This window comes from Nicotiana tabacum, chromosome 24 (assembly GCF_000715075.1).
Source record: "Nicotiana tabacum cultivar K326 chromosome 24, ASM71507v2, whole genome shotgun sequence".
Taxonomy (NCBI): domain Eukaryota; kingdom Viridiplantae; phylum Streptophyta; class Magnoliopsida; order Solanales; family Solanaceae; genus Nicotiana; species Nicotiana tabacum.
The window spans coordinates 93211802-93227141 of NC_134103.1; the positions used below are offsets into that span (position 1 = coordinate 93211802).

Genomic DNA, 15340 nt, shown 5'->3' on the forward strand with positions numbered 1-15340 from the left:
AAAAATCACATAGCTTTTTATGTCGTTTTTATTACTATCTGAACCCTTATGCCTAATAATTTTCACTCTTAGGTGCGTGAGCAAATTGTAGACTTCAGATAGTCTTAATCGTTATCCAAGTAAAGAAGATTATGTAAGATGTCTCACTCTTTATCCAATCATGTTTGCAATTGCAGTGTCAATTATTGATATGATGATATATCCAAGCAATAATAGGTGAACGTAAATTTTGAGCAACCAATACGTGCCAAAAATATGAGAAAAATGGACCACATCTGAACTTCTCCAGTTTGGGATGAATAATGTGAAAGGCATTGTGAAATTTCTCGATTGATAGAAACAAGTTGAATTATAGCCTGCTTGGCCAAATTTTATTTTTTTTTTTCCCAAAAGTGCTTTTGGCCAAAAATTGAGGTATTTGGCCAAGTTTTTAGAAGGAAAAAAGTGTTTTTGAGGAGAAACAGAAGCAGATTTTCAGAAGCAGAAAAATATAGCTTCTCTCCAAAAGCACTTTTCTAAGAAGTACTTTTGAGAAAAATACACTTAAAAGCAATTTTCAAAAGCTTGGTCAAACACTAATTATTGCTCTAAAGTGTTTTTCAAATTAATTAGTCAGACACAAACCGATTCACACCAAAAGTACTTTCTTGAAAAATACTTTTCAAAATAAGCAAATTTTAGAAGTTTGGCCAAATACGCTATTAGTCAGACCCCATTCGGGGAGAAGCACTCCCTACCAAGAATTTTTCCATACCCAGGATCCGAACCCGAGATCTCTAATTAAGTGAAGAGTAATCACATCTACTACACCACATCCTTTGAATTTGAAATTTTTAAGTTTTTCTAAATCAAATTTATATATTTAGAAGTTTGAAACTACGTAAAAAGTATTATAAGTGACAATAGTTAACAATTCAAAATATATAAAAGGCATATAAAAGAATTACAATAAAAGAAAAACTCATTTAACTGCCGAAATACGAAGTATTAGTTTTATCATTAAATTGTACAATTTGCGTAAGGAAAATGTGCACTATCTACCAATAATATGAGAACAATGTAGAAGAAACTCGTCTGATTATTTCCAGTTTGGGACCAATGATGTGAGACATTTTGGAATATCTCCAGGTCGATATATAGTAACAAGCTAAACGATTGTATAAGTCATTTTCAAAGATTTTAAGAACCCTCTCAAGTCTCAACTAATGTCCACTTTAATTAATCTTATCGGATGAATAAATAATTAAAAGTGTTTACGTGTCTCCCTTTTTTAAAATATCAAGTAAAATAACAAAAGGAAATCTTCTGATTCAAAGGTAGATCCAAAATTTTAAACTGGTAGCCAGGTAGGTGTAGTACCAATATACTTGAGTTCTTTTATGATATATATATATATATATATATATATATATATATATATATATATATATATATATATCATTTTTTTCTTTTGATTGACTCAAAGTTTGTATTTAATGCTATCTTCCCCAGAATTACTTATTTTTTATTTATCGAAGTTATTTGCTGGTTTGTATTTAATGCAACTGTTCCCAAATTGACGAATTTGTCGCAATCAACTTGCACGCATTGCACATGACATGTTTATGATGCAGGAGTGATATTTATTTATTTAATAGGGGTGTCTGTCGGTTAAAAATATATATTAAGATATGATTCGAAAAGTTAAAAAATTTAAACTATTTCAAACACAACTTAATTTTCTTTATGATAACAACTAGCAGTATTATATACTGAGTAATCCTTTCGATCCAAAAAATTAGTCAGATGTGACAAACCAGCAAGCTGAGGGGATCTGAAATTAAAGAGCGAAGACTAATACTGTACCCACTGCTCCTTTTTTTGTGTGGCAATAGTGGAATCTTAGTACTAGAATATTTATCTTTCCAAATATAGGGTGTATTTGGTACGAAGGAAAATATTTTCTCTAGAATATAATTATTTTCTGGCAATTGAACTTCAAAAAATAGTTTCCTTAAAAATATTTTTCATTAAAAAGGGTAAACGATTTCGTTAATGATTTTAACCAATATAGTCCATTTGAAATAATTTTTTAAGTTTAGAGAGGGTTGACAGTGAGACAATGTTTCTTCGGAAAATTACTTTCATAGTACCAAACACCCCCTAAGATCCAGCCCAAGACAATAGTGAAAGATGGAAATTTAGGGAAAACATAGAGGAAGAGAAGCTAACTAATAAACCTTATACTGTAAAGAGCAAACTTAAAATGGACAATTACTTAAAGAAACTGAGAAATGAAAACACAGCAGCTAAATTATATTCCTAAATGACACAAATCACAATTCAGGGGAAAGGGTTTATGCATGTCTATATATATTCTGGAAAACAAAAACCTTGCTTTTCATAAGAACTATAAAGAACTTGCCTCAACACTGCTCAAACTTTGTTGCATAATATCTTGAATCAAAGCCTCTATGTTAAGGTAAGATGAGCCACCTTCTTCTAAAGCCCTCTTTGCCATCTTAGCAATCTCTTTTGCCTTTCTACGTCGATCTTCTCCTTCTACACCCTTATCGAAGATCTTGTCAATGGCATTCTTTACATCTCCGCGCTTCATTACTAAGCCTGATTTCTCCTCCATTCCCCATGTAACAGCAGCCTTGACTCCCACACTAACACCAGTGTATAACACTTCTGTTATCAATTTCTCATTAATAAACTGCTCAGCAAACAATGGACAAGTTATTATAGGCAAGCCAGAGCAGCATCCTTCTAGAGTTGAATTCCAACCACAATGTGTTAAGAAAGCACCAACAGATGGATGACACAATACAAGAATCTGAGGAGACCAGCCTTTTATTAAAAAGCCTCTTCCTTTAATCCTTTCTTCAAATCTTTCTTCTTCAATCCATTTCTCTAACTCTTTAGACTTCTCCCCTCCTCTCAATACCCATATGAATGGCCTATTTGATGCTTCCAAACCTAAACCAAGTTCTACAAGTTGTGAACATGTGAGGCCACAGATGCTTCCAAGACTGGCATAAACCACTGAGTTTGGTTGTTGCAAGTCAAGCCATTTCAGGCATTGGTTCTCATCTAAAGAGACAGTTTTGCCTCTTGCAGCCTTTTCGGATTCCGATTTGTTGCAAGCTGAAACAGGGCCAATGCACCAGACTTTCCCACCTTTGATCTTTTTGAATTCTTGAACATATTCAAGTTCTAGTTCCTCAAAAGTATTGACAATAATCCCATCTGAGATGGATTCAGCAGCAACCATCTTATTGCGAACGTCGACCAAATCTGGTGAGCCTGGATTTAGATTTTCAGGCAATTGTGATTTAGTCAGCTCTATTCTATGAGCCAAACCGGGTACTACAAAAGGCTCAAACTTGGAGACAACCTCATGAACTTTAGAACTCTGCAATTTCTGTGTGCATGTAGAAGAAAAACAGCCCATACCATCAAAGAAAATCCTAGGAACTCTAAACTTACATGCACTATCGACTGTCCAGGCCATGTTTTTCCCAGATATTATGCAGCTAGGACTAGGCTTAAGATCACTGAACAATTCTTCAAATGGTTTTTGCAACATGCTAGCAGCTACAAAGAAATCCTTAATCGAATGGCGAGAAGGTAAGGAATCCATATTCTCACATCCCTTGGGCAAACCGGCTTGTACAGCTGGAAATTCGAGTTCAAGTATTCTGATCTGAAGGCCTGATTTGACAGAGTGATCAATACCTGATTTGAATCTGATGGTGTTAAGGGGTGTAGAAATTATAGAAACAATTACACCATGTTGTGCTAACAATTTAGCTAAGTCTACCATAGGGATGAGATGACCAGGGGACATTAAGGGTACAAGGACAAAGTGAACCTGAGACTTTTGAGCAGCCATTGAGTAATGCAAATATGCTCTTCAGTTTGCCTGATAAATCAGAGGAGTGGAGAATTTATCAGAAGCTTTTGAGTGTTTCTTGAAAGTTGAAAATTACTTTCTGGAAGTGAGATGCAATAGCCTCTCAACTTTTCTTTGGTACCACCAAACTTATAGTCCTGTGATGAGACTCTCCCACAGTACAGATTCAACTCTCACTGTCCACCTTCCATTTTTCTGTCCCCTCTCCCCCTTCTCCAATCCTCTATGATTAGAAAAATAATATTTTAGAGAAAAGCCAAAGCTAAAGCTAAGATAGGTATAAAGTGACAAGGGGATACAAAAGCCTGGCTCTCAATATATGCTTATCTTGGTGGCTGATGTGAAAGCTTAACAATGGAAGTCAACATACATAGGTCATGTCATTTATAATTGCAACTGCATGCATATGCCAGTGCTTGTTTTATTTCTTTTTCTCCTTTCTCCTGGGGTTGAAACCCTTTTTTTTTTGCTCTCTTCTCAGGGTGGAGTGGTTGGGGAACGTTGAATGTGGGGGTTGGAAAAAAATGAATTAGTTAGAACAGAAAGGATAAAATATGAAGGAAATGGAAAGTGAAGGAAGGGATAAACTATTCTCACTGCTATGATTGGACAGTTAGGAGAAGAAATACAGCATACTTGAGCAAAAGAGATTTAAAAAACATATTTATATTCTTTTTCTTTTCTTTCCTATAATCAAGCATCAGGAAGGCTAGAAGTTGTTCACGCCCAGGGCTTTGGTCTAGTGGTAGAGCGCAGTGCATGATATGTGGATTAAACGCCCGTCATGAATTCGAATCCTCTGGCAAAAAAAACTAATATTTCAGCAGAGAAGAATAGAGGGGCAGCTCCATTATCGACCAAATCCCGAACTGTGTGCTACTGGTCCTCGGAGATTTCTGGATTATCAAGAAAAAAATATTGGATGTTGTTCCCAACCGACCAGCTAAATATTTATGATTTCCTCATAATAATATTACTTAAAAAAAAAACCATTGAATGAAGCTCCATAGAGATAAGATCCTAAAAATAACAAACGCATTTACTTCTGCATTTAATTCTGCCATGTTTCAGCAGCTGATATGTTGGTACTAGGGCCAACAGTAATCTTAAAGGCAACCAGACTCAAAGTTGCAATTGGCCACCAAGTTTATGTTTCCCATTTCAAAAGGTCATTAGGACTGTACTAAGAAACGAATCAGATCATAGAGACTAGCAGGGCTTCCCAATATAAATTATCAACCAAAGAGAAGCTTCCAAGAATCTATACATGAAGGTTTAATGACTTGAACAAGATATTGTACTGAGATGAAAATTTACACCATTGTCTGTTAGTCAAAAAATAACCATTTACAGAATGAGCAAATCACATGGATCTTACTCACAAGCCTTTGACTGAGTAACATGTGATTTAGGAGCAAATAGCTCTACCAAGATATACTAACATAAAGGCATTGTTTTACAGAGTCATATGAAGAAGTCGAACTCTTTATGTAATAACACCCCCACCCCACCCCCCCACCCCACCCAAATATGCACCAAAGATTGGAGGCTTACACAACAGCAGAAAATGTCGTTGGCTACTGTACATGTTAAACCAATATAAGGGCTTGTAAAGCTGAGATACAATGTGAGACATTCCAGCTTTGGAGTAGACTGTAGTTTGTGGTCCCGTCATATAGCTCCTAGAATCAAGGAAGCCCTGCAGTCAGGTTCAAAACTTGGCAAGTTATATTTCACATCACAATCATTATTTTGCTAGCAGGTTCTGATCGTGGCATCTGGTGTGTGGAGTCAACTTGATCAAGTCCAGCTTCTTTCCACAACCTTGAATTGAATGATTTTAGTAAAATCAACGGGCTGAAGAACAAGTTGCTCTAGAAACTGCATCTGTTGAAAGACTAGCTTTACACGCAAAGAAAACGAAAATCTAAAAGAGAAGGATCTCAAAAAGATTTAGTACATATAAACAATCAAAGTGATAACTCTAATAGTAAATTTTGTTAAAAATAGATATAAGTACAGCAATAACTCTTTTGATAAAATAAACGGCATTCCTCATTGACATTGGCGTCGCATGAGCATGGCCGACTCAAAGGGCACGGGCGGCCCAAGAAGAGCACGACCATCATTAGTAAAAGTACTAAGACTAATTTCTTGAAATCTGGAGATATCGAACATCAGAGGTTCTATTATCCAAGTTACTAGTCATGTACTCGGATTAGTAGCTTGCCACATTTTATCCTAATCTAGGAGTTGAGCATTTTATGTGGCAGAACAGGGATCTTCGCATATACCTTAATCCTGTCATTCAGTTTCAGTTCTTTACAGATAATCAAGACAAATCATCCATGCCATTACTACTAGTTTCAGTTGGGCCAAATGCTAGACAACTGATGAGCTGAGTGAGAACCTTACACTCTCACACTATATTAAATAAATTAGCTACAATTATATGGATCAGAAAACAGTGCATTAAGCTCTTAGTGATTTTTAGAATTCTTTTTAAGGATTCAAGTTGCATATGCATACCATGTGATACCCATTGGACATAGGTAGATCAATACAAAATTAAGAGTCTAAACTTATGCATTCACTTCATTTTGTTCTTTTGTGAGTGATTTGCCTAAATCTAAATCAGCAAGCACAATTTTAAATGCCAGTCACCCTAACTTACTTTAATTTCCAACACCAAATTGACAATATTTCACAACTGATTCACCCAATTTACAGAAAATATTTGACGTCTAAGAAAAACAAAAACTTTGCAATTATGAACTAATATAAGTCGAAAATCGCACACCAAGAGTGATTACCCTTAATATAAATATTCACAGTTCGCTCTGAAAACTACACAACACACTAATTAATTTCAAAAGCAACTAGCAGACAACAATATGAAAATCGAAACACAGAGAAAAAGATACTAACATCAGGATAGGATTTTAGGGTTTATAGAGCAAAAAATAAAGGGAGGAAGAATGGAGAAAAAAAATTGGACAATTTTTCGATTTGTACGTGTCATCCTTGCGCGGGGGCCATGCTAATCTTCTCTCTGTATCGTTCAAATTTTATCGGATGTCCCCGAAAGGACGAACTCATACGTTCAGCTTCCGCCATATAAACAAAGAGTTGCTTCTCGCTGTAGCCGATGAGGGATAATTAGGTCGTTGGCGTTTTATTGGGCTTTTGTTTCTTGTTTAGTTTTAGGTGGGCCTCGTTTGTAGACTATAATCCATTTGAGTACTACTACTACTACTATTGTTTTTCATTTTAAAACTAGTATTCGTACCATAATAAATGTAATTTTTCATAAAAATTATATCTTGAAAATACGATAGATACAAAGGAGCATGGAAATGTTATTATTTTTGGAACATGTAAATGTAATTGATACTCCTACAATGAAATCATAAGGAAACACAATAAAGAAACATACCGTTATTTCATGAAGTCCAATAATATTCTTTATAACCTCGAAAAAGCAAGCCATGTATACCAGCTAGAGTGCCACAAATAAAAGTTTCTAATACCCTGAAAATTCAGAAAGACGACAAAGACATAGTCATTCAAGATTGAAAAAATCACACATACATGAAAATAATTATTTCCCACTTGCACAACCTTGACATCCACAATATACATACTTTATTACAACAACTTTCCTAAGGTGCTTGGGGACACGATATGCACAAGTAGTTACAAAGTTGTGATCCCGAGGTTGTATGCAGTGCAAGCAGCAAAGATGCTCATATCCAGGCTGCATGTCAAAACACAAGAAATAGGAAAGAATTGAATATAAGAAACAAACAGATTTTGTAAGTTGTGGAGTATGTTGACTTCAAATACCTTCTTCCACCTTTCAATCAGGTTGCGATCTGCATAATGTTGTTCCAAATAGAACTCATACAACTCTTTTAGATATTTTATTTCTTCCATATTAAAGGTCATAAACATATCTGCTCCTTTGATGTGCAATTGTGAATATGGGTCAGAATGCTTCACACTTTCTTTTACCATCATTAGGGTCATTGCAAATTTTCAAGAACCCAAAAAATAGTAGTTAAGGTCTGAAAATTTCAATCAACAATGTAAGACAAAAAATATTACTCAATTTCACCTTGCATCAAATTACTCACCTTCTCTCGTTCAAGCATCCAACTCATGTAGAGTAGGCTCAATCAACTACCAACCCTCGGGGTATTTATATGTTTTGTCTTGACCCTAGGTATTTTTCAGCTGCAAATAAAAAAAAGATACTTATTTCATGTGCAAGAAGATGAATAGAGTAGTAACAGTTCCCATACCCACTACATGCACATAAATATAATTTTATAGGTAAGTAACCAGCACCAAGAAGGTGTTAATATCTCTACAAAAGTTAGTGTGCAATCATTCCCCGTAAGAATGCAGGAGAGTCTATGAATTCCACTGCATTACTAGGATCATTTATCTGGGTTTCTATTACTACAAAAGTACATATTTTGTACGTAAACATTTGAATGTTTCCAGCAAGGATAGAGTTTTATCCTGAAATATCTATGGTTCCTTTGAATCCAGACTGCCCTATAATTACACAAAGGATTGATAATGGTAAGTTTTCTCTGGCTCTTCTTAAACCTCCGTCCCTACCACCTGCTTAAACGTGATTAAGGGGGGTGGTATAATAAGATGTAATTATTTATGCAACTCTAGAATTATGACCAATAATTTCAACAGCTTATAAAGCTACCAATAACAGTAACTTCTTAACTACTCATAAGAGGAAAAGAATATAGAACCATCAAAGAGATATCGATGAAAATGCAACATCCACACCTTTCACCGAATAAAGAAAATGACATAAGTAATTGCACAGTTATCTTGCCATAATACTCTTTTCTAGATTGAACATCTGGAGCACTATAAGTCGGAGTATGAGCAATTGATTTTGGCCTTGAATGCAACAGGGTCGACAATAATTGCAGGAGGAAAACTATGACTATCTTATTATTTCCTAGTGTAGAAATATAAATATATACAAATAAGCAGAATAGCATCAAACTTTGAGTATCCAATATCATATATCCTCAAGTGTGGAGCTACTCTTTCATCAAGAAGGGTATTCTGCAACTTACTAATTTTGACTACTGGTGTAGTACAATGGAAATAAAAGTGCCTAAAAGGGGAAAGGTTATAGTTCCCACATAACTTAGTATGTAGCCTGAAATAACAACAGAATCAAACCAAATGATAGAAGCATTGCACATAGGGAACCAATGATTTGAAAAACATAAAAATTGTGGCCTTTATAATCATAGAATTGTGACAAAAGGCCTCAAATACCATTTCATTATCCTTCATAATAGTAGTATATGAGAAAAATGATTATTGACAAAATAAAAATATTTAAATATACTTCATATTCACTGAAGCTTTCTGCATTGGAAATGCGCCTAACAGGTTTTTGCCAACTGCATATTCAATAACGATGTCAAGATAAGTGAGAGTTAATACCACCTGTATCGCACAAAGCAAAAGAAAAATAGTTAGGGCAACAAATCGTTAGCTTTTTCTTGTCACTATCAAAACAAACCAACTTAAATACAACAGTGCCATCAAAATTAACAATATATAAGATCATAAAATAGTCTCATTGAAGCGAAAAGAGATTGATGATTAATGATCTCCCTTGCTACATTCTCATCAGTCTACAACAAATGGTGACATATAAATTTTTCAAAGACTCAATGACGTGAAGTGTACAATATTCATCTAATACAACGAAACCAAAGTAATTATATGAACCTAAGTTTAGGCACCTTGATACTTTAGTGGTCCGCATGTACATTATGTAAAGACACGACCGATCGTTTTGAGTTTTAGCTCGTCGTTCGACGGTTTGAGGCATTGAGTAACTTCACTTCAGGTATTATGACTTGTAGTATTTTTCTCTCCAAGTATTACCAATAACTGATTACCTACAAATCACTAGAACTCTTGAACATGTCAATAAGGGAATTTAGATTTAAACCATTGCTTCCACTTGAAAAGACCGACTTGCGCCCACAAGTACTAGACATATGAATATAGGCTTCTTCTTTTTTTTTGACTCAAGAAAATGTCCACTTAGCATATAACCTATTATGTGATGAACTTTTAATGAGCACATAAAAATACTTAAGTTGCAAAAATAAATTTTATACCATGTTAAAACTAGACATATAAAGATAATTTTATAAAGAGATGTTAGGTAAAATGCAATACATAATATATTTGTATCTTATATAGTAAGATATTTATAACTACAAACACTATATAACTAACTCAACTAAATTCATCAATCAGAAAATATTAAATTTAGCTATTATTCAATGTAATAACATTCATTTGCACCATTTAGACAAGTATTACATTCAGTTTAATATCACTACTATTTTCCAATAATATGTTCGTCTTGTATACGTTTTATACTGATTGACGCAATGAACACGTGCAACGCACGTACAATAAAACTAGTATTTTATAAATATATACATTTCATACATTTTTTGGCTAGCAATGCAATTAGTTTCAGCGGACCAGCTAATTTTGTATTATGCCCCAGTGTATTTGACCATTTGGTTGTGTAGTATCCATTTTTTTCTTGCCTAAGATTTCAATAGTTAAAAAAGAACATTTTGGCAATGTTATCGGAACTAAATATGCTCATTTCACTAAGAAGATGCATTGATTTTAGTTAGAATATTTAAAGCAAAACAAAATCATAAATCAAAATTAGAATTTTTTTTATTGAAATCCAATCACGAAAGAAATAAACAACAGATTTCACAAATAAATTCTTTTTAATTTCGACATGAGATTTTGTTATTGTAAGAAAATCATATATAGCCAAATAGGAAAACTTTCATTGTTGATCACCTTACTATTTTGTTGTTTTTATTCTGCTTTTATATGAATTTTGGTACTGTCCCTTCTTGTCTATATTTTCATTAATGTGGTGTTTATGCTTTCCTGAGCTTAGGATCTATTGAAAACAGCTCCTCTATCCTCACAAGGTAGGGGTAAAGTGTGCATAGACACTACCCTCCCCAGACTCCACGATGTGGGATAATACTGGGTATATTATTGTTGTAACCAAATAGGAAAACTTTTATTGAATGCTTTCAACGTAAAGTTGTTGAAAGCTTTCATAATTTGATTACAAAGCTTTGGAGAAACACAAATCTTCTTCTTCTTCTTTCCCCATACATGTTCTAATGAACGAGAAATACATATACTATTATGTCTCCCATAAGCAAATCTAATTTAAGATCAAAGGCATAAAAGAAATGTACCAAAGATTGAATGAACTCATTCTAACATTCTACTGGATAAATAATTGATAACCGTTTGACAGAAATAGCTTTGTAAGAACTGCAATCTCACAAGGAATAATTGCAACATTCAACTGCATAGTTGTCCCCTATTGTTAAATGATTTCCTGGCTTCTAAGGGGAAATTCTGATCAAACTTTTACCTATAAAACAAGGCAAACATATAGTAGTAATAGCCAAGCTACCAAATCAAAATCTCGGCATGAAGGACTAATGGCTAGGAACAGCACGTGCAGCTTCTTCTAAGATTTTTCGAGCTTCACCGTCAGGTTCAGCAAGCTCACCAGGATTCTGCTAGATCAAATCGATCAGACATCAAAAACCTCATAACTACATATTGCTCCTAGTAGGACAAGCCCCTGAAGCTAGTAATAATCTGACGACATTTGCATGTTCATCTCTGGCAGCATGATGGAGAGGCTTTTCAAAATCAACCAAACACGATTAGCGACAAGATGCTTCAGTACTGTTTAGTTCTACAAAACTAAAGCAACAAATAAAATTTTAGTAGAAACCCATACTTACATCAACAGAGTCCAACATCCTCTTCACATTCAGGGTCGAGAGCACTGTTGATGTTGGGCTATCTCCGTGTACCCTGTTAAAAGTCATATCGTTAAATGAATTGATATAATTAAAAAATATGACAATAGAGGATAGCTATGACAGTGGAATATCAGTATGAACTTGGAGACGCAAGACATACCACCAGACAAGCATCATGCAATGGGATTGCTCCATCTTCATCCTTAGCCTCCAAAGAAGCTCCCCTCTCTAACAATAGCTGGGTGTGGAAAACGCAATTAAGGGTGTTTGTCATCCTTTTGGTTATAAGATCGTTAAGAGATCGACAGATCAATTAAAATGGTGAATTCATGAAATAAAGTTAGGCAGGTGCACCAACCTGCACACAATGGAGATGGCCATACAAACATGTTAGATGAAGAGCAGTGTCCCCATCTTCAAGAGGTTGATCAATGATACCACTCAAATTATCTGCAGCAATCAGGTAGAAGCACGTGAATATGATGCAAAAATGAAAAGCATAATATATTGAACAGGTTATTCAACCAAAAAAAAAAAAATCAACTTCAACTCAAATATTGTCCAAATGCCAGAGTTAATTCTCTTGAGAGAGTCAACATACTGCTCATTGCAGGTCTGTCAAAGTCAAACTATACTAAACTAATTAGTTGTACAGAAAGAGGAGGAGAGCAAGTAAGAATGTTATTTCGGACACCAATGTTAGTTGCAAGTTTTGAAACCAATAGATCAGCAGAAATGAGTGTATGCAGTAGAATTTCAAGGCAAGTCCCTCAAGCACTCTGCTGAACCAAATTGTGCGACCTACTTCATAGGAAAGTGAGAAGAACATATGATAGTTTGGGGACGATTCTACGGAGTTGGATGAGATGAGTGAGTAGATGAATCACCAAATCAGAAGGCACAACAGAGGTATGAAAGATCAACTGTCTCTGTCTCTCTCATACACACACCACTATAAGGCCTGTCAAAGTCAAACTATACTAAACTAATTAGTTGTACAGAAAGAGGAGGAGAGCAAGTAAGAATGTTATTTCGGACACCAATGTTAGTTGCAAGTTTTGAAATCAATAGATCAGCAGAAATGAGTGTATGCAGTAGAATTTCAAGGCAAGTCCCTCAAGCACTCTGCTGAACCAAATTGTGCGACCTACTTCATAGGAAAATGAGAAGAACATATGATAGTTTGGGGACGATTCTACGGAGTTGGATGAGATGAGTGAGTAGATGAATCACCAAATCAGAAGGCACAACAGAGGTATGAAAGATCAACTGTCTCTGTCTCTCTCATACACACACCACTATAAGGCATGGGCTTCTTAGTAGTCCAGCTCAATTTTGTTCCTACTCCTTCCACCATCCTCAGTATTGAAACAAAATAAAGTTCAACAGAGCGACCTTGTTGCAATGAAACTCTGACAACAAGGTGATGAAGCATTCTTTTGGCACATCCCTTCTTTTCGAAAGTTAATACATCTCGTCCAAATTCAGAACTCATCTAAATGATAACTGAATCAAGACTAAGAACCACCAATTTACTCAGACTCGATCCGATTACATAAAGTTTTCATCTTTCAAACAATTAACCCGCATTAACGAACTCATCTAAATAGCTGTTGAATCATTATCTTCCCACAGCCACCCCCTTCAAACCCCTTCTAGCAATTATCCTGCAACCGCATACTACATCACATTCAAGAAAGGGTTACCACAAAAATAAAAAATAAAAACATAATTACCCAAAAAAGTTTTCTTAAAAAAAACTCATCTTTATCAAGTTAATGGTCAGAAGAGTAAATTAATTCACCTCTCAAAAATAAAAAAGCACCAAACCACAATCACAAAAACAAGACCCTTTCAAGAATTACTAGTACCATATTATACTTTAACACACTAGCCAAGTTACCAATCATGTAATCAAATTAGTAGCTTGCCACATTTTAGCCTAATCTAGGAGTTGCGCACTATATGCGGCAGAACCGGGATCTTTACATACCTTAGTCCATTGCCCATCATTCAGTTTCAGTTCTTCAAAGACAACCAAAATGATATCATCCATTCAGTCACTACTATTTGATCAGTTCACGCAGAAAATAAACAGCTTATCGAAAGAAGCTAATCGATAGATCTTCATGTATTGTAAAATTGGGCAGAATCAGTCAAATAATAATAAGTTCCACCAAACGACATGGTGAATCATAGGTAATTTGGATGGAATTTTCTTTTGCAACTAACACTTGTAAATAAGGAGATCTTGTTTTCAACTTGAGATAAATGCTAAAGTTTAAAGGGGGCGAGGGGGCTGGGATGGAGTAAAACCAGATATCTTCATTAATAAAATTGCAGGCCCCGTAAGTCAGATCAGTGACATGGTAATATGAATATCCCTATATTCATTGTTCCATTTTGTAAGAATAACTAGAGCAACAAGCTGCTCGAATGGTTCTAACATATGCAAAAGGTTCTGCTGCGCCTTAGTCGATTATTAAGGTCTTTGCAACAAACTTATCATCGAACAAGACTAGTAAGCCAAGATTAGACATCTACTCATATCCCCCTTGCTCCATGCGACTATTTTGTTACTTAAAGTTCTTTGTGATTGTAATATATTTGATGCATTACTAGACCAATTCATGAATTATACTTACCAAAGCTCAATGTTGTGTTAACGCCAACTTTTTCTTAGGAAAAAGGACATTATATCATCAAATATAAAGAGAATAACAAGTAAACAAAGACCAACATCTGAGCGGAAAATGGTTTTCAGGTGATTGTCTCCCAATATGCTAGTAGTACTGGTGTCTTTGACTCCAATTTTCATTTTGTAAATTAAGAGCCCAAGCCTATGCATCCTTTTGTTCGTTTCTAGGTAATTTGGCAAAGTCTAGGTCAGCAAGAGCAAATTATATATGCAAGTCATCCTTAATTACTTCAATTTCCAACCCCAAGTAAGAAAAATCTCCAAAAAGAAACTACAGTCACCACCAGTTTAAATATTAACCTACACAACACACTATTTAATTTCAAAAGCAACTAACTAGGTTTCAACATAAACATTGACAGACAGCAATATCAAAATCGAAACAGAGAGAGAAAATACTAACATCAGGATTCTAGGGTTTATAGAGCAAAAAAGAAGGGGAGGAAGAATGAAGAAAAAAATTTGGACCATTTCTCGATTTGTGCGTGTCATCCTTGCGCAGGGGCCATGCTAATCTTCTCTGTATCGTTCCAATTTTATCGGATGTCCCCGAAGGGACGAACTCATATTTTCAGCTTCCGCCATATAAACAAAGAGCTGCTTCTCTCTGTAGCCGATGAGGGATAATTAGGTCGTTGGCATTTTATTGGGCTTTTGTTTAGTTTAAAGCCCACTTCGTTGATAACTAACTAAGTGGGCCTCATTTGTAGACTACAGTCCATTTGAGTACTACTACTATAATTTAGAGATTTTTACACACTTAATCCTTTTTGATTATTATTTTAAAAAATAGAATCATTTCTTGTTTATTCCATAAAGTGACTTTTTTTTACAATATTAGCGTAT

The 15340-nt window shown here is 34.9% G+C and overlaps 2 protein-coding genes and 2 non-coding genes across 7 annotated transcripts; all 4 read right to left on the bottom strand.

Annotated features, from left to right (window-relative positions):
• Window positions 1–2228: 2228 nt before the first annotated feature.
• Window positions 2229–7089, bottom strand: LOC107814969 (UDP-glycosyltransferase 73C3). Of its 4 annotated transcripts, none has more exons than XM_075247913.1 (2): window positions 6914–7089; window positions 2229–5722 (listed from the first exon to the last, which is right to left on the bottom strand). In XM_075247913.1, exon 2 carries the CDS (start codon window positions 3875–3877, stop codon window positions 2390–2392), a length of 1488 nt encoding a protein of 495 aa, XP_075104014.1. In that variant the 5' UTR covers window positions 3878–5722; window positions 6914–7089; the 3' UTR covers window positions 2229–2389. The 4 variants fall into 4 exon arrangements, with proteins under 4 accessions (XP_075104014.1, XP_016495960.1, XP_075104013.1 ...); XM_016640474.2 differs by having other exon boundaries at window positions 6827–7089; XM_075247912.1 differs by having other exon boundaries at window positions 2229–5785; window positions 6914–7088.
• Window positions 6885–6989, bottom strand: LOC142178755 (U6 spliceosomal RNA). Its single transcript, XR_012707009.1, has one exon. It is a non-coding gene; the product is annotated as a U6 spliceosomal RNA (small nuclear RNA).
• A 4176-nt stretch (window positions 7090–11265) lies between the features above and the next one.
• Window positions 11266–15062, bottom strand: LOC107814939 (uncharacterized; the record flags this gene model as incomplete). Its single annotated transcript, XM_016640444.2, has 5 exons — window positions 11266–11670; window positions 11776–11848; window positions 11946–12034; window positions 12155–12246; window positions 14963–15062. Coding segments are annotated over 5 exons (444 nt in total), but the record flags the coding sequence as incomplete, so codon positions are not given.
• LOC142178752 (U6 spliceosomal RNA) lies at window positions 14951–15053 on the bottom strand. Its single transcript, XR_012707006.1, has one exon. It is a non-coding gene; the product is annotated as a U6 spliceosomal RNA (small nuclear RNA).
• Window positions 15063–15340: the final 278 nt, after the last annotated feature.

Excerpts from the sequence above, each read along its gene's own strand:
- LOC107814969 (XM_075247913.1), bottom strand. The coding sequence starts at position 3,877 with ATGGCTGCTCAAAAGTCTCAGGTTCACTTTGTCCTTGTACCCTTAATG.